The sequence below is a fragment of the Zerene cesonia genome, chromosome 15, assembly GCF_012273895.1.
Source record: "Zerene cesonia ecotype Mississippi chromosome 15, Zerene_cesonia_1.1, whole genome shotgun sequence".
NCBI classification, from domain to species: domain Eukaryota; kingdom Metazoa; phylum Arthropoda; class Insecta; order Lepidoptera; family Pieridae; genus Zerene; species Zerene cesonia.
In genome coordinates this window covers 9,291,230-9,313,568 of record NC_052116.1, presented here as the reverse complement: position 1 = coordinate 9,313,568, position 22,339 = coordinate 9,291,230, and the positions used below count along the sequence as shown (strand labels likewise).

The 22,339-nt window shown below is 33.3% G+C and overlaps 1 protein-coding gene across 1 annotated transcript in view; it reads left to right on the top strand.

The window, feature by feature from the left end:
- LOC119832173 (unconventional myosin-XV) overlaps positions 1 to 22,339 on the top strand; it is an 81,482-nt gene that overhangs the window by 53,992 nt on the left and 5,151 nt on the right. The window contains 4 exon segments of the mRNA XM_038355784.1: positions 9,765 to 10,099; positions 19,428 to 19,686; positions 20,320 to 20,474; positions 21,534 to 21,738. Coding sequence (XP_038211712.1) covers positions 9,765 to 10,099; positions 19,428 to 19,686; positions 20,320 to 20,474; positions 21,534 to 21,738 — 954 coding nt within the window.

Below are 22,339 nucleotides of genomic sequence, written 5' to 3'. Positions count from 1 at the left end.
CAACTTAAATTTTTTGTTTACTTTAATTCTTAAATAACGAGATACGAAATTTTCACATTTCTTTGTTTGCTATTTGTTTCTTATTTGAATACATTTACCGGATCAACTTACGGACACTTTCCATACATCAGCCTTGCTAACAATGATTATAATTCAATTTCAACATAATCTTACAACACAATTAACTTAAAACCTATTATTTTCATCATCACTACATAGTTTAAAATAAAGTGTCTACGTTTGTATGTATGCTTAGATCATTTAAACTATACGACAGATTTTGATAGGTGGTTTTTAATAGATAGAGTGATTCTAGCGGAAAGTTTATATGTATAATAACATCTATTTAATTTTCGCGAATTTAACGCGTGCGAAACCGCGGTCAAAAGCTAGTTACGACAACAAAGGTGAAACATCCCCGTACCTTCGAAGGTTATGGAAGACACTTGTTAAAATACTTAAGAATATGAAATGTTACGTCTATTACGCGAATCACTTCAGAATACTTCATTGCGTGCCATCACCCGTCCACCTTGACATGTGAAAGGTCAGGTAAATGACATAATGACATTAGAACGCAAACCAGATAATGTCTCACAATAAAATAGTCTAGAGACAGGTAGCTAATCACAATTAAACACAAACTAGAATAAACTTAGAAACCGTCTTCTATAACTGTAAATATTTTCCAGTACTTTAAGTTTTATTCTAGAAATATGGGACTAAACATTAAAGCTTTATCCCCAGTATTAAGATGTTACGCAGGCGGACGAAATCGCGGGGAATAGGAAGTATTTCTAAAGCTCATGTGTTAATCATAATTGCCAAGTATTATCATAATCCGATCTGTGGTTTTCGCGTGAAAGAGTAACAAACATACATCCACATTCTTATTAACTTTCGCGCTTACACTTACTTAGTAGGAATTATAGTTATACTAAAAATATGTGAAGTAAATAATTGAATCTATTTCTTTTGGGTAGATTTAAGTTCCTTAAAGTACAATGCCATAAACTTCATCGTCGCTTCAGTGATTTAAAATCAATGCCGGGCATCGTTTTTAATGGCTTTCGGCATATTTAACGATTCCAATTTAGAAAAGTAGCGGCAAAACACACACAACACTTGAGTCAACAATGACAATACAAAAGGTATCTTATTTTAAAAGAAAGAAAAAAGAAAAGAAAACAAGCTTTATTGCCACATAAAAAAACACAAATCCATGGAAAAACTAATATAAATCAAAAAATTAAAACTAATATAAATGAAAAAAAAAAAAAAAAATTAACATGGCAATCGGGACAGCGCTGATTTTCAGTCTGCCCACGTGTTTTGTTCGAGGTTCTTATATATTTGTCCAGGTACCAACCATATCATATAAATGATCAATTTATATGTTTGCCATTTCAAAGAAAAGTTTGTTTGCTCTGTATTGTTCATAATATGCGATGAAACGTCACCTGCTAAAACGATTGAACACAACAAATCTACACATACACCTAACATAGAACCTCACAAAACATGCGCTATACCATTTCCTAATTCCCCATATCGAGTTCCAAGACACCCAACAATGGATGGAGGAAGGCATTTCGCAATAAAAACACGCAGCAGCTGTAAAACAACGCACAATGCAGTGAAAGCGCATGGCGTTTTAATATTCATTATGTATTACCCACATTTTGAAATTACAAGATAATTAATTTTAGTTGCGCTCGGCTTTCTCGAGTGTGATTGGCTTTTTTTGATCCGGATTGAAGTGGTTCAGAAGCTATAAAATGAGACTCATTGATACAATATAAAATCCTGAACAATACATAATAATTATTTAATTGTCATATCTATGCCTGTATGCATTTAATAGGGGACAGACGGGTAGACTCATAGACAGGATACGTAGTTAAAAACAGGTTTTGAGACAGGACTTGATTGAAGAAGGCTATTGAACATTCGCACGTTTCTTTAAAATCTTCCCTTATTTGAAATTCTTCTATTTGAAGAAATCTGGTACAGTGGTGACAATGCCGGCTCAAATATATTCTAAACAAATTTAAAAATAAATCCATCTTAAATAAATTACGATAACAAAAAATAGTAAACTAAAAATAAGCAACGTTATTGACCATTTTCAAAATATTCAGTTACTAAAAATCGATTTAGCATAACATGATACACGGATCGTATGCACTTCTAACACAATTAGCGCTAGAGGCCGCGCGACAATTGCGCGCCAAGCCGAGCGTGCTTCCCCTTCCGGCGTGACGTCATAGCGTGTGAATTTAGAACATCTGGTTTATAGATATAGGGATGCCCTGGACGGTTAAAACTCAAGGAATGGACAAATTCAAACAATATAAAGCAGATCGAAAGGACATATACCAAAAATAGAGAGCTTTAAAAAATTACAAGTTTTCAAGTAATGGGTTATTAATCTTAAATGTAACAATAAACAAAATCTCTATATATTCACATTATAATGATATATGTTTTTGAAAGTTATAAATACAGCTAGTTATTCTTAGCATACAGAACATAACAATTTAATAAACATACGGTAAAAATCTACTTATCTGAATTGATATTTTTGCAGTTTATTTTGCCCCTTTTCATATTTAAAGTTGGATTTAATATATTAGGAGTATATTTTAAGCATTGTTTCACAGATTTACCTAGCTCTAGCTAAATCTAGCTACTCAGCATGAATGGCAGCTTTATTTGTTATCTGTGCACAATCCCGCGCGCGCTGGACTGTACATCCTGCCAGCTCTTTGTGTTTGACATGCTAATTACAGAAATACGTTGAAACGTGAAAAAATATAAAGGGGGATATTTTCCCGTATAATTGTCCAGGTTATTTAGAACTTAGAATTTATCTATTGTTTTTAAAGCTATAGAAGGACCTACCTAGACCTCGTATTTAAGCAAATGGTTACAATGTATAATTTGCTACTTATAGACGTATGTAAGATTAAATCTTCATCTTTATACTTAAAATCGGTTTAATGAAAAAAACTACGCTTGTCTATATTATGTTAAATATTAAATTCCTTTTTCCTAATTGCCAACCTATATATGTCTTTATTTCTATCAAATCTTAGATCACGAACGTGTTTGTGTTCCCAAATTTATTGACTAGGTAACTATAAAAGCAAGCAATAAATCATGATGAAGCAATTAGCATTATGTGTCGCAGCTGCTCAAACCATTGCGAATGTAGAAACCTCATATGAATGTGTTCTAACCACACTAAGATAATTATTGTAATTATTTTAATAGTAAATAATTTCATTAAATCGTATGTTTATTACACCCATAACGATAAGGGTGTTACTGCAAGCGTAGCGGAGAGAGGCGCGTTAGCGGATTGTAGTTTGAGGCATAAGCGGAAATTATAATGTAATGTTATTTTGGGAATCAGGTTAATGCTGCAGTTATTGTTGATATTAACGTGTCTCTTAACACTTATTGTAGCAGTGAAATATTTATTTATTTATTATTTCCCTTAATAGGACTTAAGCAATATATTTAAGTGGGAGCACGGATCATATACAAGGGCAAAAGATCTATCATAGGAACATTAATAATATTTTTAGCAAACTACATAATGTTTTATTTCTTTATTAGAATCAGGTATTGTGATATTTCATAACTTTTTATCTCGAAATTCATAAACGTGATTGTTGTGAATTAAAACGCTATCTATGCCGTGACAATACTATGCAATTTATTAAAAACCATGCACATTTTACTCAATAATGCCAATTTTCAAATGTTTTGAGACTATTTCTCCGTCTCTATAATGATTTGCTGAATCTGTATTTTATTGGCGAGATGAGAATTTAAAGTTAAAAACAGAATTATGTCCATGGGGAGGTTTAAAAGAAATTATTTCTTCACGAATAGAAAAACAACAAAAACAACAAAAACTAGTTCAACAATCCAAACCTCCCGCGCTCGCTCCTACAACCGCAGGCCTACGAAAGCCCCATGCGAGGTGCCATCGGCGCGACCAACCAGGCCGTGACCACTTTCCACCTGGACCATGCAATTCTACACTTTCATATGCTCGTTATACCCTTTCAATAGAAATGGTGTGGATCTGTGATGAATTATAATATATATTAATTGTGCAAACAGATTAATTTTTTTGTACGGAAGAGGTGAAATATGATCCTATATCGTAAAGTAGGTATACTTATATAGTAATTACGAGTAAGTAGGTTTCTTATAAAATACGAAGTAAAATGAAATACCTAAAGTAAATATTTGTTTTAGTTAAAATAATGTTTGTCACTCAATTAAAGTATTAAGCCGATAAAAAATATGTTGGTGAATGAGTTAAAAAGTAATGAGTTATTCTAATGTGTAGGATAGGTATTACAAAATAAAAACCAATTTAAAACTGTCAACGAAACGTCAGAAATCGAAGATTATTAAGACGCACAGATAATAAAAACCATAGATTACAGAGGTGTTGCAACTAGCAAAAGATAAATATAGCGTGTATAATTTTTAACAGTAGCAAAGCATTCCGCACAGTTACATCATTGCGGTCCATACGTGATAGCGGTAGACAACTGGAGATGTATGTTTCATACAGGTAGATACATTTTTTTTTATCTTATGTATGTGTATACTTATATGCCGTTCTTAAGAAAAGCTCCTGCCAATTTAAATATGGAGAAAATAGGGAAAGATAGCGTTTAAACTTGGAGGCACACAAGAATCTATCAATTACGTAGATCGAACCGAATATAAGAATATGTGTTTTAAAACATGTACAGTGCTCATCGATACTAGAAAATATTAAAAACTAGCTATTTGCCTCGGCTTCGTCCGTATGACACTCAGTGAAGTTGCAGCTATCTGATAGTGAAAGAATTTTTGCAAACAGACTAGTGGATTTTGCGTAAAAACGTTACAAACACAAAAATACAAAAGTTTCCCCTTTATAATGTTAGTATAGAACACAGGCACGTAAAACAGTAGATTTTGCATGAAATTTCTCCAGTTAAGTTGATTTCCCTCGTGTTATTTGCCTATGTACGTACTTACTGTTATTTGTAGACAATTTGAGCACTGTCCATAGTAAATTAGTCTATGTTATGATGTGTGGTTCATACCAGTGCGATGTATTTTCTTTCTGACTGTCGATAGTTCTCTTTAATTTGCATAAACAAATAGCTCATTGACATGTGTGGATATTTTAAAAATGTAATAAGTTTTTGAAACATATTTATTGGATATTTTTAATAATCAATGTGGTATTTTATTCGATTGCACCGAAAGTAATGATATGTTTTTCGGTTATTATATTTTTAGATTGCTTTATAGTGTAGGAAATAGGTATACCGTAGATGGCTTGAGAGAGGCTAGTTTAAGAGGAGTATAAATTGATTCTCTATGATGAATGTGGATGAAATTTTCAATTTATTAATAAAATATGAAAATAAATAAAATATTCTTGTTACAAAGTCTAATATCTAGTTTATCATGTTTAATCATTGAATTCACTAGGTTACATTAGACATACATAACGGTACGTGAAAGTGTATCAATAAGCGTAATGATAGGAAACGCGCACGACTCACGCTTGACCGATTGCATGCTATTAAGCGTGCACCGTAATGTGTGTGTTTGTCTGTTATGCGATACTGATGCACTGTGTACTAGATTAATAAAAAAAATATGCAGAATAAGAACAAACATTGTCTATTCATTGAATTTTAATTTATGTGTTTGACTCTTCGATCGATTTTTTATAGCCAGTATTTTTCAAGCTACCTGACTGATTCTAGCTAGATATTATTTTTTTTTTTTTTAGATATTAAATTTTATTTTTTTAACATAAGAACAGTTGGCCAAGAAATTTGTTTAAGGACTAGAGATTCGAATATCTCAGTCTAAAAGGCTATGTAGAATTAAGAATTGGCAAGTATTTAGCGCTTTGACGCACTTGTAAGGTCTTGTAATTAGCGTTGTGTACTAGTTTTTCTAGAATATAGTCTTGTATTGCATAAAAATGTCTTATTTGGCGTAAGTAACTGGGAACGCAACTAAATTCGCTGGCTTTATTATTAGTAGCAATTGGTCAGTACAAACGTGAGAGGTGTGATTGTTTAGCAAACAAACCGACACGTGTACTTAACTGTTTTTAAAAACATATACACAAACTGCCGCTAAACAACAATATTTTTTCTAAGTATAATACTTTTATGCACGGGATCTAATTGCACCTTATTTCAGAGCATAAGCATATTTTTTGTTATTTCATATTTCTGGGCAGTTCTAACGAAATTAATCTTTTTTTAAAACATTTCGTTTTCAAACACTTAAAATTAGCTTTTACCACTCTTTGCAAACATTGAGAGCGGGAATTTATATAACCTAGACATTGACGTTTCCGACTGCGCCACAGACTATACAAATGTCTCAATCGTGTGCCGCGATGATTGCACAAGTAAAAAACGGATTCCGCCACCGTGTAGTGAACCAGAGACAACTGTAAACATTATTGCGCGCTATTTCCCGGACTTGTCTAGGTGCTTCTTAGATCTAACAACCGGTCAGCATGTCCGTGCTACTGAACTGTATAATGCCATTTATTTGCTTGTCTATTAGCACATTTACAGATGGAAATATAACAAGTTTTAGTAGGTAGTAATTTCTCGAATGGAAGATTGTTCGTGTCGTAAATCATACTGCTAAGAGCACGCTTATGTTTCTCATTTTGATAATCTTCTTTCCGGATTTTGGTCTTATATTTTTTTTTTTTTTTGTAACTATTTATAAATGTGATCTTGTTGAACGATGAAATAACCTGTTGCCTTTGCCGTTATGTGCTTAAAAAAGAAGAGCACCATAAAACACATATACACATTCGGAGATATCCAGTCCCAAAGACTTTCGCATTTTACAAACTATTTATTTCGGCTTCATTTGAATCTAACAAATATACTTGTAATAAATATAGCACAGTTTTGGTATAGTTTACGCATTAACAGTTTAACATGGTAAAATCGAATAGGGGTCGAATCCATGGCACCACCAAGCCAACCACTAGCCACCATGGTTACACCTGATGCAGTTGCAAGTAACCGTTATTATAAAAACGAGGATTTATCGGAGCGACGAAATGAGAATGCATTAATATTTATCGAAATGTAAAAATTACGATGCGCATCGAACGCGCGCACATCAGCGCGGCAACCCGCCAATAGCGCGCGAATACAGATTTTTAATCTGTGATTTTAATTTTTTTTTTTTTAAATATCTGTGTAATAAATTGAAAATAGAATAATTCGTGGAAGTGATGAATGATTCAAATTAGTGGAGATGGAAAATATATATGGTGTTATAAGGACCTTAAGCAGGAAAGCGCTTAAGAAAAAACCGCAGGTAACATTACTATTTTAAGACTCAAAGCAAAAAATTGCGTTTTCTCGGAAAACTGACGATGATTCTGAATCTATAAACTTAATGTTTTAATTCTTCTTGATTTTGTTACAAAATAAAAAAATACAAAATTAAAATGCCAGATTAAAGCCTAAAAATTAAAAAAAAATGGTATTACTAGTAACGTTGGATGACGAACCTTTTTTCTTTATAATATATAACGCATTTACTAATTAAATATTACAGAAGCCCTTACATAATTGAAGTTACAACTCGTTTACGATATAACTGGTGGGAATTATTACAGGGCCGGATTGTATAGGTATTATATAAAGGCTCACAATGTTTCTAACATGACTAAAATATAATTTACACGATAATTTCAGATTTCATTAAAGAAAATTATAAATAATAAGAAATCATTGGAATTAAACAAGCAGAAAACAAAAATAATATTATAATCAATATAAATCATATACAATATTTAATCAGGGATTAAATATACGCCAAATCATTAATTATATTGAATTAAACGTAAGCATAAAATCATCTCACAATTATTATAATCGTATGAGGTCATCATTCGTATTTTTCTTACCATTTGGTTTACACTAATATACCTACTTATGTAGGTAAATTAATCATTTCATCATCATCATCATCAGCCTATGTTCCCACTACTGAGACACAGGCCTCCTATGAGAGTTAAGGCCAACTTTTTATTCTTGGACATGGCGGTTTCCTCACGATGTTTTCCTTCACCGTTTTAAGCAGTGGAGATGTTATCTACACGTGCAGATAAATTGAAAAATCAATTAATTTCCTGCACACTCGCTCCGAGGTTCTCACCACTGACACACACAGCCACAACTGTTTTTTGTTTATCATTACGTCATGAGGTATGAAAAAAGAATTAATTATTTACATATTAATAATATTGTTCTTATTGAATTGCATAGCCATAAGGGTGCGGTGCATTTAAAGATGAAACAACTTCGGGGGCCCCTGCAGGCCTCTTACCGTATCCAATCCGTTCCCACTACAGTAACGTAGCGTGCGCACAGCTCGTTAATTATTACACGCGTTCACTGTGATGAATTCTTTAAGCCGCATACGCACTATTTGTTGAAATATTTATTTTATATTCTCGCAATTTTAAAAATTTTACGGAAGCTGCGCTTGTTTTTATGCTTTTGAAAAGTACGTTTTGACCGACTTTGCAATCGAAAACGTTATTTAATATTGCTATTGCATCTCAACTCATATTACTTACTTTGGGACCCACTGTAATTTTATTTTATAAGTAACTCATGTCAACCAGAAAAGCCTCTGCAGCGTAAGCACTGTTTTTCTGTACTAATGAATCACTGTATTACAAGTAATTTCGTTTCATTTCATTGATGGATGATAATTCATCACATTTTTTATGCATATACAGACAAACACATAAATAAAACTATAAACATGCTTCTATTTCAATTATCGATTTTTTCTCTCTCTCACTATTGACAAAAACTCTTGTCCAAAATATAGGTATGACAATTTTTTTAAACGCATTTAATACAGATCATCATCATCAGCCCAGATATGTATGTTCCCACTGCTGGGACATAGGCGTCCTATGAGGGTTTTTATACAGATATGAATTACTTAATAAATACCAATGAGAATCGGTCTTAATATTAGCATCGGTTGTGGCAATAAGAGAGTAACAATGTAATGCAATTTGCAGCAACACATTCACGCTTTCCCGCCCGCTCTACGAACTTATCTGAGTATTTTAAACACATCACACTAGTTATTAATGCTGTAATGTCTTTATTACATACTAGTAGTCCGTCCCTGCTTCCCCTGTGGTACATATATAGCATATGTCATTCAGTGATACAGTTTTCTTCTACGGAAAGATTTTTTTTTAATCGGACCAGCAGTTTTTGTGTAAAAGCAGTACAAAAATACACGCAAACGTTTTGCCCTTATAATATGAGTTTATTTTACACAAAAAATTATAAATCAAGTGTTTTAATCTCATGCGGTTACAGAAATCTTACGTAACAATATTTTTTATATAGATCATATGTCTTATTTGAAGTTTTGTTAATTGATTCAAGGAAAAAATAATGAAAACCCTGTATTATGTAATATGTATTTTCATAATTTTTCATCATCAATTATAAAAATAATAAAAAAAAAAATAGAAAAAAAATCGAGCAAATGGCGATCGAACCTGTCTTTCGTTTCGCCTTCGGTGATTTATGATTTTTTTTTCTATTACTTATTTTTTTTATAATTCATTAAAAACGAAGAAAATAATATGTACTCATAATAGTTCCGTACAGTTAGACTAAAAAGTTTATCTTTTGTTACAGATACAACCAAAACCAACGTCTAACGGAACGACAAACACGAAAGAGAGAATATCGGAGAGAGAGACACGCGAACGAGAAATTCGTGAAACGAGAGAAGCGAGAGAGTCCAGAGAATCTCGAGAATCTAGAGAATCCAGGGATTCTAGAGATTCTAGAGAAATAAAAGAATCAAGGGAGAGTCGGGATGAATCTGAAATAGAAAGACGTGCCAGCCCACCGCGGGAGAGGGAAAGAGATCGAGATAGGGAATTAAGGGAGGAGAGAAGGGAACAGCAGCACGATGGTAGACACCCGTTGCTGCAGTTTGCAGTTGATCACTTCAGGCAGAGTCCTGAGTAAGTATCCTTAATGTTTTATTTATAACTGTAGTAAGCATATCAAACAAACCTTCGGGGACATTAGCCAGAACTAACGGATAGACAGCAATTGTATTATTACAAGTACAGTGTACAAATTTTATTTAGTTGTGATAGGGTCAACATAGGAACGATTGCATTCGAACTGTGACGTAAAATGCCTTGAGAGTGTTTAATTGATTCGTCTTAATCTTAATGAGTCATAATAACCACATCAGAATAAAAATTAAAATAAAATAAATATATTTTTCTTTTTTCATATTTTCGTCCAGTCGGATTTCTTATTTTTCCAATAATTCTAGTACTTAGCCACATTATACAAAAAATCATAAATATCACTTAAATTATAAAATGTTACATAACTGTTTTAAAATACCGCTTTTCTCGTTGCTTTATGAACAGCGCAGACTTTAGTTTTCTGACTTCTGAACTAGGTGGCGCTATTTCAAATTTTTCTTTCTCTTATACTTCTTTTTCCCTACTTTTAACGTTTCAACTTCACTAATAAGAAAGTAAAGTTATTATAAAAAAAGGAGAAAAAATACTGAGAAAGCAATTTATATACAACTAGCTGCGCCCCGCGGTTTCACCCGCGTAAGTTATCATATCAGTATCCCGTAGGAACATCGGGATAAAAAGTTGCCTACATGTTATTTCAGTTGTCCAGCTGTCTACGTACCAAATTTCATTGTAATCGGTTCAGCAGTTTTCGCGTGGAAGAGCAACAAACACACACACATCCTTACAAACTTTCGCATTTATAATATTAGTAGGATATTTATAACTGAAGTACGTCCAAATCGGTTAAATGCAGATTATATATCTCAACAGAATTGATTCCATTCCCCCCCACATTTCGCTTACTTCAGCAGTATCTAGGCCGTCTATACACACATTGTTTGCGTAAAACCGTGGGTTCCGCACATTTGCATTGAATGTGCAATTATAACTTTTATTATAGACATTGCTAGGGGTGCCCTGATTTCCCGGATTCCAACCGTAAACTTTGTTTCGGACTTTAAGAGCAGACCCACATATCATTGTACTTTTATTTTATCATAATCGTAGTTTAAGTGAGTAAATGTCAAATTAACAATTTTTTTCATAAATTGAATTAATAGGAAAGTACTGCTTTTTGCGTGTATTTTTTTTATATTTTCAACATCCGATCATACTAATACTATAAATGCGAAAGTTTTTAAGGATGTGTGTGTATTTGTTAATCTTTCACGCAAAAACTACTGAACTGATTGCAATGAAATTTGGTACGTACATAATATGTATAGGCAACTTTTTATACCGATATTCCTATGGGATACGGACTTACGTAGGTGAAACCGCAGGGCGCAGCTAGGAGTATTTTACTTTAACTTAATTATATGAAATATTACTCATATACTCATATATCGGATCCTCATACTGATTCAATGCTGAATATAAAATTAACATTCAGTATGAACAAGGTCCATTATAATGTCAATTTGACAAAATGCTTTGACAGAAAAATTGTGTCCTAATTTCCACGGCACAATGGTGTGCGTCATCCATTGTTGTGATCAAGTCGATGATGTGTAATTACTGTTCAATTAAAATACAAAATAAAAATTACGCTAGAGCTGATTGGTGTAGGTCAATGATAACAAATGTTGTCGAATCAGCAAAGATTTATTTGTATAGGAAAAGACAATGAGGGTTATAACGAAGATCTACAGAAATAAATATACTATTAAACAACTCATATGCAAGAGAAATCTGATCACGTTACGTCGATTATTTCATTGGATACGATACCACACATGAAGTAAACTGACACACTAAACTTTTAGCTGATTATTTTGTGGGGCTAAAAACACTAACTATACTGGTAGATCGATTACATATAGGTTTTTTGAAAAATATTTTCCTGTATAATATAAAGGTAATCGTATAATAGAAGCAGGGGTAACGACGGAGGCTGCTGCCGAGGGGGTCGCGGACGAATCTAACAAGTACCCATGGCCCCTTCATCAATGCGGCTTGACGGAACACAGTGGGGTTTTAGTCGGTAGGAATCCGACATAACCCGCGGCCTCTTCCCCGGGGGTCGTGGATATCTATGCAAGATTTCCCCACTTAAAAAAAAAGGGGTAACGGCGGAAGAAGAATCATACAGATTCGTTATGTTGGTATTGAAAGAATCACAAGATTCTATGTCTAGGATTACAAGGCGAACCCCCGATTGAAGTTAAATTTTTTGACTTATGATAAATAAATCACGTAAAATGAGCAAATTATTTAGGACCCAACAAAATCAACAACAGAAAATATGAATGGATGAAGCAGCATTCTACATTATTTATTATTCTACATACGAAATCATTTATATATTACGAATGGCTAAGAGAAACAAGTGCGCTGATAGTGACTGGTCTTAATTCGCCTGTGCTTTTGTTTCCAGCGAATTTTGACTTAAATCCAAACATAATTGTTTCACTTTTTACATAATACGATTCGGTAACAGCGGCCAAGGCCGGAAGACAATGATCCGTAACTCTTGGGAAAAACGGAGCCCTAGTTAGCAGTTAGTTAGTACTTAGTAGTGTGATGGCCCCCGCTCGCGCGTAACGCATTGACAGTTCGCGTGCAGCCATGCCGTGCGTCGCGTTGGCGCGGTTGCTGCATCGAATGCAAGTATCCACCGCTGTCAAAGTGACAGTTTGTTTTTTTTTTACTTTTTTTTTTTCGAGGCGAAGGATGTCTAAGCGTTTTGTGTTGAGTGCATGTTGTTGAAGTTTAATTTAGTTTTGGTTCGTGTTTTGACTGTCCAAAAATATAGGAAGTTCGCAATTAGTACATGTAATGACTCTGTAGCTACGATTTTAATTCTCAATCTCATAATTTATTCATGTCATTATAAAATAACAATAACAAAACATCGCAAAGGCGATTAGTTAAAATGTTGTATGTTTTTTTTTTTAATAACGAATGTTATGAAAGTTTAAAATGCGGTGCGTGCGTAAATAACTTAACATCCATATGTATTATGTAATTACCCATCTTCCAATATGCGAGCAAGAACATTGAATATCGCCATGTGAAATTACTTCCTAGTACATAATTACAGTTGTTAAGAATAGGTTCAGGGTTGCCAACAAATTCTATAAACCTAGTTCATTATTCTTAGTTTTGAATTCCTTAAATAGGGCTTATAACGATTTGAATAAAAAGTTTATATAATCCTTTTGTTAGTCCGGTAGTGAATTTGTTCTATATTTTTTTTATTTACAAAAATAAACACAACAAACGCGGAATATGCTTTCTCACACAAGTACATGTTGAAAAGTAAAACAATTTCGTTTCAGTGACGGTCACGTAAGACACTTAGTTCAGGTTTTACGTAACATCAGTTTGAAAATAGAGTACGTCGATCCGTAGACCATAAGATCATTTTTCATGGCGTGAAGTAGGGACAGACAGAGAAAATTACTTTTGTATTTATAATATAACTAGCGAACCCGCCCCAGGTTTTGCCCGGGTGAAATAATACATAATGTGTACGATTGCACCCGTGCTATGTATATAAACCATATTCTTGAATCACTATCTATTTAAAAAAAACATCAAATTGTGTAATTTTAAAGATCTATGCATACAGACATACAGACGGTGAAACGCGACTTTGTTTTATACTATGTAGTGAAGTAGGGATTTCACCCATATCGGTAGACTTCCATAGACATATAGTGTTTTAAATAACTATTAGATGTCCGCCCCGGCATTGCTTGTGGTACATTTATACCCTTCCTCAATGAATGGGCTATCTAACACTGAAAGAATTTTCAAATCGGAGTTGTTCCTGAGGTTAGCGCGTTCAACCAAACAAACACATCAGCTTTATAATGTTCGTATAGATTTGCTTCGACATATTATGCCTTATGAGTTTATTAAAGTCTTTATGTCAAACTCATAAAAAATCTATACAAGTTTTTGTACAGTGGATATCAAATTAGGTAGACATTATTTTTTTGTAGTGGAATCTTCATTTCAAAATAATGTATTTCTTGGTTTAACTTGGCACAAAGTTGTCAATTAATGTCTTTTTAATTATGAGACATTGCGATACTGCTCTATGGTTCTCGTATAGCATAAACAAACAGCTCTATAACTCTTCTCGCATCCCTAGACCACCAAATAATTGGCGCTTCATGTATAAACAAAGATCGAAACGAATTAAATGCAAAATATATAATTGATTACACTTTACTTTCGCTGTCCGCGACCAGCCGCATTCAGTTACCGGTCATCGGTCGGACGCGACGGTTTCACGTCCGATACCGATTTTACGAATCGATAATCGCGGTTCGTTATTATTTAATCTTTGTAATAACGGTATTACGGTCAGAGACAACAGAGATTATCTGTAATAGTTGAAAGTTCACAAGGCCATATGTGCCACTCGCTGGAATTTCACTATTGTGATTTTGTTTTAGTGTAATCAATAAGCGTCTCTATGTTTGTTTGTTTACGGTTTACTTCAGTCTAATAACTGATTATACAATCTAATTTCAAAGGATTAAAGTCTTGATTAGGTTCTTGTTAATTAACTAACCTTGATAAAATATTATAGTTAATACATGTTACGTTCCCTTTTATCCGGTTAGTGTTTAAGTTTTGTTTAATTTGTCTCGGGCAATACACATTTTCCCGCCTAATCTGTTCAACGCACTAACGTTAAAATTTCATCCACTCTTTAAAGAATATCTTAATAATAAATAATTATCAAAATTCTAACATTACATATAAAATAGATAAATCATTTTATCAAAATAACAGTGAATTAAAATGTACAAATGCTCTAGTAGCAGTGTTGTAACATATCGATAATTGAGACGCTAGTGAAGTGAGCAATGTCGATAAAACAGGATCAAATGGACGTGGCCGAGATGTCGGGAGACAGTTTATCGTGTGATGCAGACCCTGGTGGGGATGATGAGGATGTTAATTCTATATTGTAAGAATCTGAAAAAATTAACCCCATGTACACTAGAGTCCACATTTGTGAAATAAAAGAACGCTGATGCAAAATTCTTTATAAAACTAAGCTAAAAAGTTAATATATGCGTAATTTTGAAAAATCATTAAATCTTCTCCTACAAAAAAGAGTTACAGTTACAATACAATTGTTCCAATACAATACTATTCATTAGAACCCTGGGGTTTTACTACGTGTGAGTGTAAGAAAAACAGAGATAGTTCCCAGCCAAATCAGTTTCTCACACTGGAATTGCTCCTGCTTCAAGACGTCATAGCGGTGTTCACTTTCCGATCGTAAATCATCAGCCGTTGCCCTAAAACAGTCTTAATTCATTATCGCTGAGTCAATAACAATTTCACTCGCTTTCAAATGTTATGCTAATACGGTTTCTAGTACTTCGAAACTTCGTTGTACTGAGGGTCAGCTTCAACTATCCTTGAAGTTTAGGTTGTTAAGTGGCTCAAACCTCCTATATATCGATATTATACTTCTGTTATATGCGTTTTCATTTTACAAAACTGCTTTTTTTAACTACCAAGAAGGATTGTTGAAATTTCAATTTCATAGTTAGTGGGTTGTTTTAAATTTAAATTTAAATTTGTTCTGTAATGAACTCAATCATGTCAGGATACTTAGAGTAAGAGGTATTAAAACTAATCGAAACTAGTTTGAACGGATAGTAATTACGCGTAAAGTATAACCTGTAGATTTAACATTATGTACTAGACTCTAGTGCTTATACGCTGCTATAAATCTAGATGTTCCTCAATCCGTCATTGGTACTTGATTAATGATTGCCCTCGGATGCCATATAAGGCAATGCATCAATGCTGGTGACTTCGATTCTGATAGCAGGAACAATACTATTGATTAAAACTAAAAAAAAAAAGTTGATCAGTTCCCTGTGTTTAAGTAGTTATTATATTATGATTGTAAAGTGTAGTAAATAAATATAGACTTCCTAGAAACTTCTCTACAGTTTCCAAAAATCATTCATCCCCCCGTTAAAAGGCCTTGGGGCTGGGCCTTTTTCACAAGGTCTCTGCTTTTTAGGTACAAAGGCAAGAGTATTTATTACGAGACCTTGCTGTAACGTGCGATGTCAACGAAGCAAAAAGCGCATAAATTCAATCGGTTACGCTAAATAAACGTCACGTTTATTGTTATATTACGCAGTTCCTGAAATCCGGAATGCGGATGGGGGCAGAGACTTTCTATTGCAAAGGTTTTATTTGTTCTTTGTGTATTCGGTAAATGTAAACATTGTTAAAGGATGTGTTTATATTTACGAGTAAAAGTTATATGATAATGCAAAAAATGTGCTTCGTAAACTGAAATAATAAATATGCAACTTTCGTTTAAAGCTGTGATGAGCAGAATTATAGATTTTCAGACGAGATTTTACCAGAAATCTGAATAATAATCGACGGGTCATTCCATATCATCCTCCTAATTAAATAACTTTTTTGGGAAGCCTGCAACGTATGTGTTAACAGGGATCTTCTATAAAAAGAGCTTATACATCTGGTTTCTCTTTTAACTAAATTCTTAATACCGTTCTTTTTTGTTTGATCTTCTTTTTCCATTTGTAGATCGATGTAGTAGATAATACTGCGACAAAATTAACTAATTACATTACAAATGATCGACTTAGAATGAAAAACGTGATGTAACAGCGCTTACATTGATTGAAGTTAGATCATGCACTGATTTCAATAAAATTATAGGATAGTGCACACCATAGAACGAACAAATTATAGGCCTAATGTACACTGAAAGGCCAGTGGCTGTGCAGTGTAACCTGACCACTATAATTTGATAAGCAGAGTGTTAGAACGGAGTAATTGGAACGAGAAATTGAAGTTTCATAGCGTCTGTACTTAAACTTTACATAATGTTAAGTAGTTCCTTAACTTGAACTTTTTATTGATAACTAATTACGTATTTGAAATTTTATTTTTCCTCGTTATTAGCTCAAATCTAATACATAATTTGGTTACTGAGAGGAGAGGGAAAAGGGCAATAAAGGCGTATTTATAAAATATAAATACAATATTGTCGAAATCTATTCATATTATAATGTTGGCAATAAATAAACTACTAATATTAAATAAAATACTGAATATATAAGGCGCATTAAATTTAATAAACATACATATTATGCCATTTTCTAGTTTATGGCTACTTGAAAGAAATGACTTACTTTATAAAGTATTTTTCAGTTACGTTTTTGTCATACAGTGGCACTTTGTAAATAATTGGAATGAATAAAAAAAAGTTGTTATCGCATATATCTGTAAGTATATTTTGACAAACAAAAATGTATTATATTACTATAAATGTCGCATTATCGTCATGTCATACGAGCATATGATTTCTAAAAATATCCGTATTAACTTTGAACGTTTAACTTTCTATCAATTTATTCATATTTATATTAAAACGTCGGATATCTTAGTATTTACGTAATAATTTATTATTCATAACGCCATGCCTTTATGGTTTCTGTGACATTGATATATTCTAATAAATATATTGGTGATATTTGCATACTAAATTTTGATTAGTTTAAAGTTAAAACTCGAAGAACTTATATTACTTGGAGTTATGTCTGTATGTCTTGAGTTCAGATTACGTTTACATTTTTAATTCATTAGTAATCAATCATTAGGGAACCATCTTATTAGATATGCGTTATATATGTTCCATGCATACCTAATGGAACTAATGGATGAATCATGAAACAAATTTAATAAAAAAGAAAATACAACACATTGACTTGCATTTAATGCTGTTCAAAGAGAGAAAGAACACATCTGAGTGCAGAAATGATACCTTTGTGTTATTACGATTATAATGGTGAAAGTTAATCAACCTGTGTGTATTTTCAAATGTCGTTACCAAAAACGAAGGAGTGCTCAATTGGACTGTGTTATTATTTTTTGGCTTGTTACCCGACAACTGCGTCGGTTTTCACCCGATTGACGAGTTTCTTTTGTGTTTGATTCGGACTTTCCGGAGGTCCATTTCCTTTTCCTCCCCCTTCCCAGTCCATTTCTTTTTTTCAGTGATCAATCCTCTCCTTATCCCTTAACCGTTAAAAGTGGGTAGTGCATTTACAGAGGCACCATACCTCTGCGAATTTTCATGGTGATAGCTTACGATCAGGCGAACCACCAGCACCAGGCGACTGCCCGCTATGATATAAAGAAATATATTGGTTTCTTCCCCCAGGGACGTCATGGCCCTTTTCTAGGTTACGAATTAGGCCTTTTCTAAATGATTTTTTGTCGTATTTATACGTATTATAGTGATATATATTAACAAAAATATAAGCAAACAATAATGTTACGAAAAATGAAAGTAATAAAATTATACTATTGCTGGTTTCAAAGACGTGTACAAAGGAAAGAATAAAATTAGAAAGTGTTAAATACAAAGAATTGTATATAAAAATTATTAATATTATATAAAGCAATGTTAAAAGTATTATCACAAGATTATTCAGCTAAAGTCAACCGATTAAAAGATTTGAGGTCGAATCTGGAGGATGATACTGCAGAAATGTGCTTTCTAATTTCACAGCGTAATACAGTTAATTGCACTTGTAACATGTGGAGCTTCGAGATTTTATTTAGCATCTTACTATAATCAATTGTGAAAATATGCACTTTTACGAAACTATATAATATGCACTTTTACTATTTTGACGATGGGTTAATAAGACTTCAATGATCTTTACTATCAAATAATCCAAAGGATGTACTTATTTTTTGAGGTTCATAAATTATGTGTGTAGTGGTGTAGATATTGGTGGACTAGAGTATGATATAGGACTATATATATGACGTTGACTACGTTACTAACTGAGGATATATGAATTGTTCTATTAAATGATATATGAATTATACAGTAGAGCTTACATTGCCGTTTTATTGTTTATTGTTATATGTTGAATGTTTTCAATAATAAGCCTCGTGTTACAAAAACTTTGTGGCTTAACTGAATCAAGTAGGTATACACCAACTGCCGAGTCAGATGCTCAGCGGTTATTGCACCAAAATTGAGTTGCTTTATACCTTCATACCATCTAAATAAATCAACAGATTTAAATATACGATGAAAATGACAAATTTATTAATATTATACTAATGCAAGAAATTGCAATCAAATGTTTTTCACTGACACGCTTGTTCAATATGATTATCATAGCAGGCAATGTTAAACCTAATAATATAGACCGTACAGAACAGAACGAAAGAGACTGTATCTCACACAAATATCTCCTTACAGATTAGAGGTCCTCAAAGCGGACTCCTCTTTGAAAAGCAAAGCGAAACGTAACGAATGGACGTGGAAAGCGCAAACGGACGTTGTGAAATGGCAGGCTACGCCCCTCCGAGCGCCGCTGCTGCGACTCCCTGCAGCGCTCGCCCCTCCAGCCTTGGAGTGCTTCACTTGCATACGAGCGTACTGTGGAGACCTGCAGCCGCCCGAGAGGGCCCTGCACCAGGATCTGACTGAAGTGAAATGCGTGTATACTGTGCTTATGGTGAGTAACTTGTTGTTATATCTAGTGGTAGTCATATAGTTATCGTTATTATATTTATAAACCGTTGTAGTGAATAATTAATAATTTACTTTATAATTATAATTGAGAGCTTGAAAAAATGAATCATATGAACATATATACATAATGCTTTTGAATGTAAATTAATAACCAAATTGAAATTGTTAGCTTCAAAATTTGCTGAATGAAAAGAGCTGAATGTTTTAAGGCTTATTTTTCATAAAACATAGAATTCAGTTTTCGTCAGCAAACTATGTTAAATACAACTTACAAACATACTGTTTGAGAAAACGCCTATCATAATACTACAGACGGATTAATACGTTTATTCTATGGTAATATTAGTTCAAAGATGTTTTTCTATTTCCTTTTTAACTGATTTAAAAAAGGAGGAAGATCTCAATTCGACTTAATTTTCTTTTTTTTTTTTGTTTGTAACTGGGTGAGCGATTTCTATTATTTTTTTTTATTAAAAAATTCGTGGTCCCATTTTAACTTTGTCTAGTCATCATGTGAGACGATTTAGTTTTTTGTTAAAAATAATTATTTATAAAGTATTCTAAAATCTCACTTGTAATTCGACAATAAGATCCTCATTAACCACATGTTCCACAGCATTGCCACTCCGTACCTGAACTCCGCGACGAAGTGTACTGCCAGCTGATGAAGCAGACCACGTCCAACCGGTCGCAGACGCCGGACTCGTGCCAGCGCGCCTGGCGGCTCATGTCCATACTCGCTGCGTACTTCACTTGCTCCGATACGCTCAGGTACGATTTAGATAGGCATTTGAGACACTTGCTTTTGAACAGAGTGTGTAGTTTATTGCTGGGGTATACTTCTAGGTGGATGATAAGGTTTTAAAAGGTTGTAGTTAATAATTAATCAATTGGCTATTGATAATTTGGTTTAAATTGATAAAAAAATGGTTTTACTTTAAATAGAGCAAGGTTGTGTAAAGGGACCATCGAGGTCATATCTATGTTTTATGGCGTTGCCGAGAAGTTTTGATTTTGTAGTTTGAAATAGTTTTTGTAGTTTCTTTAAGTAATAATTAGATTTAAATATAAATATAACGTGTCTTTAGTACGAGTATATAATAGTTATTATCAAATACTTCAATTTAATTTTTAGTTTTATAGCATTGAAATGCTTTATAAATGAGAAATTTTGAAAGAATAGAAAAAATTTGATCACGAGGCAGGATTCGAACCTGCGTATCTTGCCTAACCGTAGCAACGCCTAGCCTCTCGGCCACCCGTGATCCTGCCACAGTAATCGAATTTCTTCTACTCTTTCGGTTTCATGTGCCTAAGGAGCAGCCCACGCCATCTATTGAGATGATTAAGAACCATCACAACCAACACGAAACATTATTTCAATGATTTCAATATTGTATCGATGGAACGCGGCCTTTGTTAAATTTAATTTTTAGTTTTATAGCATTGAAATGCTTTATAAATGAGAAATTTTGAAAGAATAGAAAAAAAGATCACGAGGCAGGTTCGAATCCTGCCTCGTGATCATTTTTTCTATTCTTTCAAAATTTCTCAAATACTTCAATACTATTGATTTTATAGTTTATATAGTACGAATCCAATTATATAGAAGTATTTAATAAGAAATTTCCAATTGTTAACCTACAAAATAAGAAAAGGTTAGGAATTTTTTCTATTGTTTCAAAATTTCTCATTTATAAATCATTTCAATGCTATAGAACTTAAAATTGGGTGTAATTATATTTTCTAAATATAAAGAACTTATATAATAATTGTATGTCATTTAATCAACATTATGGAAATATGCTCAAATAAGTATAACTGTTCCAGGCCATTCCTGGTGGAATACTTGTCTGCAGCGGCGGCGGACCGGCGACGGCCGTGCCAGGGCACCGCCGCCGTGTGCCTCGCCAACTTCCGGAAGACCATCCGCTGCGGCGGCCGGAAGAACGTACCCAGTATTGAGGAGGTGAGGTGGATCAGGATGATAGGAGTCTCGACCAAATAAAAGGTTCCGAATCCATCAGTGATAGAGAACATCAATTTATCTGATGTAAAAAAGTATTCCTTTAAAGTTGGGATACAGAATTTAAATTCCTTGATGGAACTATTCAAAAACTTGCATCGAATAGTGTATAGTGATATCTGTACGAATGTGTATTCTTCTAATCCTTTCGTGTAAAACGTAACGCCACGCGTGCAGGTGAGGGCAATATCAACGAGGCTACAATCCAAACTCATTTTAGGATGCCTTTGTCTCCATGCCTTAATTCCTATAACCATCGATAATAATTCATTTAGTCGTTAAAATTTTATTTATTATTTATATTTTTTTCATTTTATTAATTACAGAAACAAACAGTCATTCTTTACCAAGAGAAATACATAATATAAAACACAAATAGACCTTGAGTTTCATATTTTAACTAAATGTAGTTATTATAATAAAACAATTTTTATGGTGTTTGCAAACATACAAGAATCATTCAATTATACCAGTGCTTCATACAGTTTCCTTTTGTAAGATGTAATTCTATTTGAAAATATGTCTATTGCACTTAATTTTTACACGCTTTTTATTAGCTTCACCTGTATGTTTGTTTGTATGTTTGTTTGTATGTTTGTTTGTAACCGAC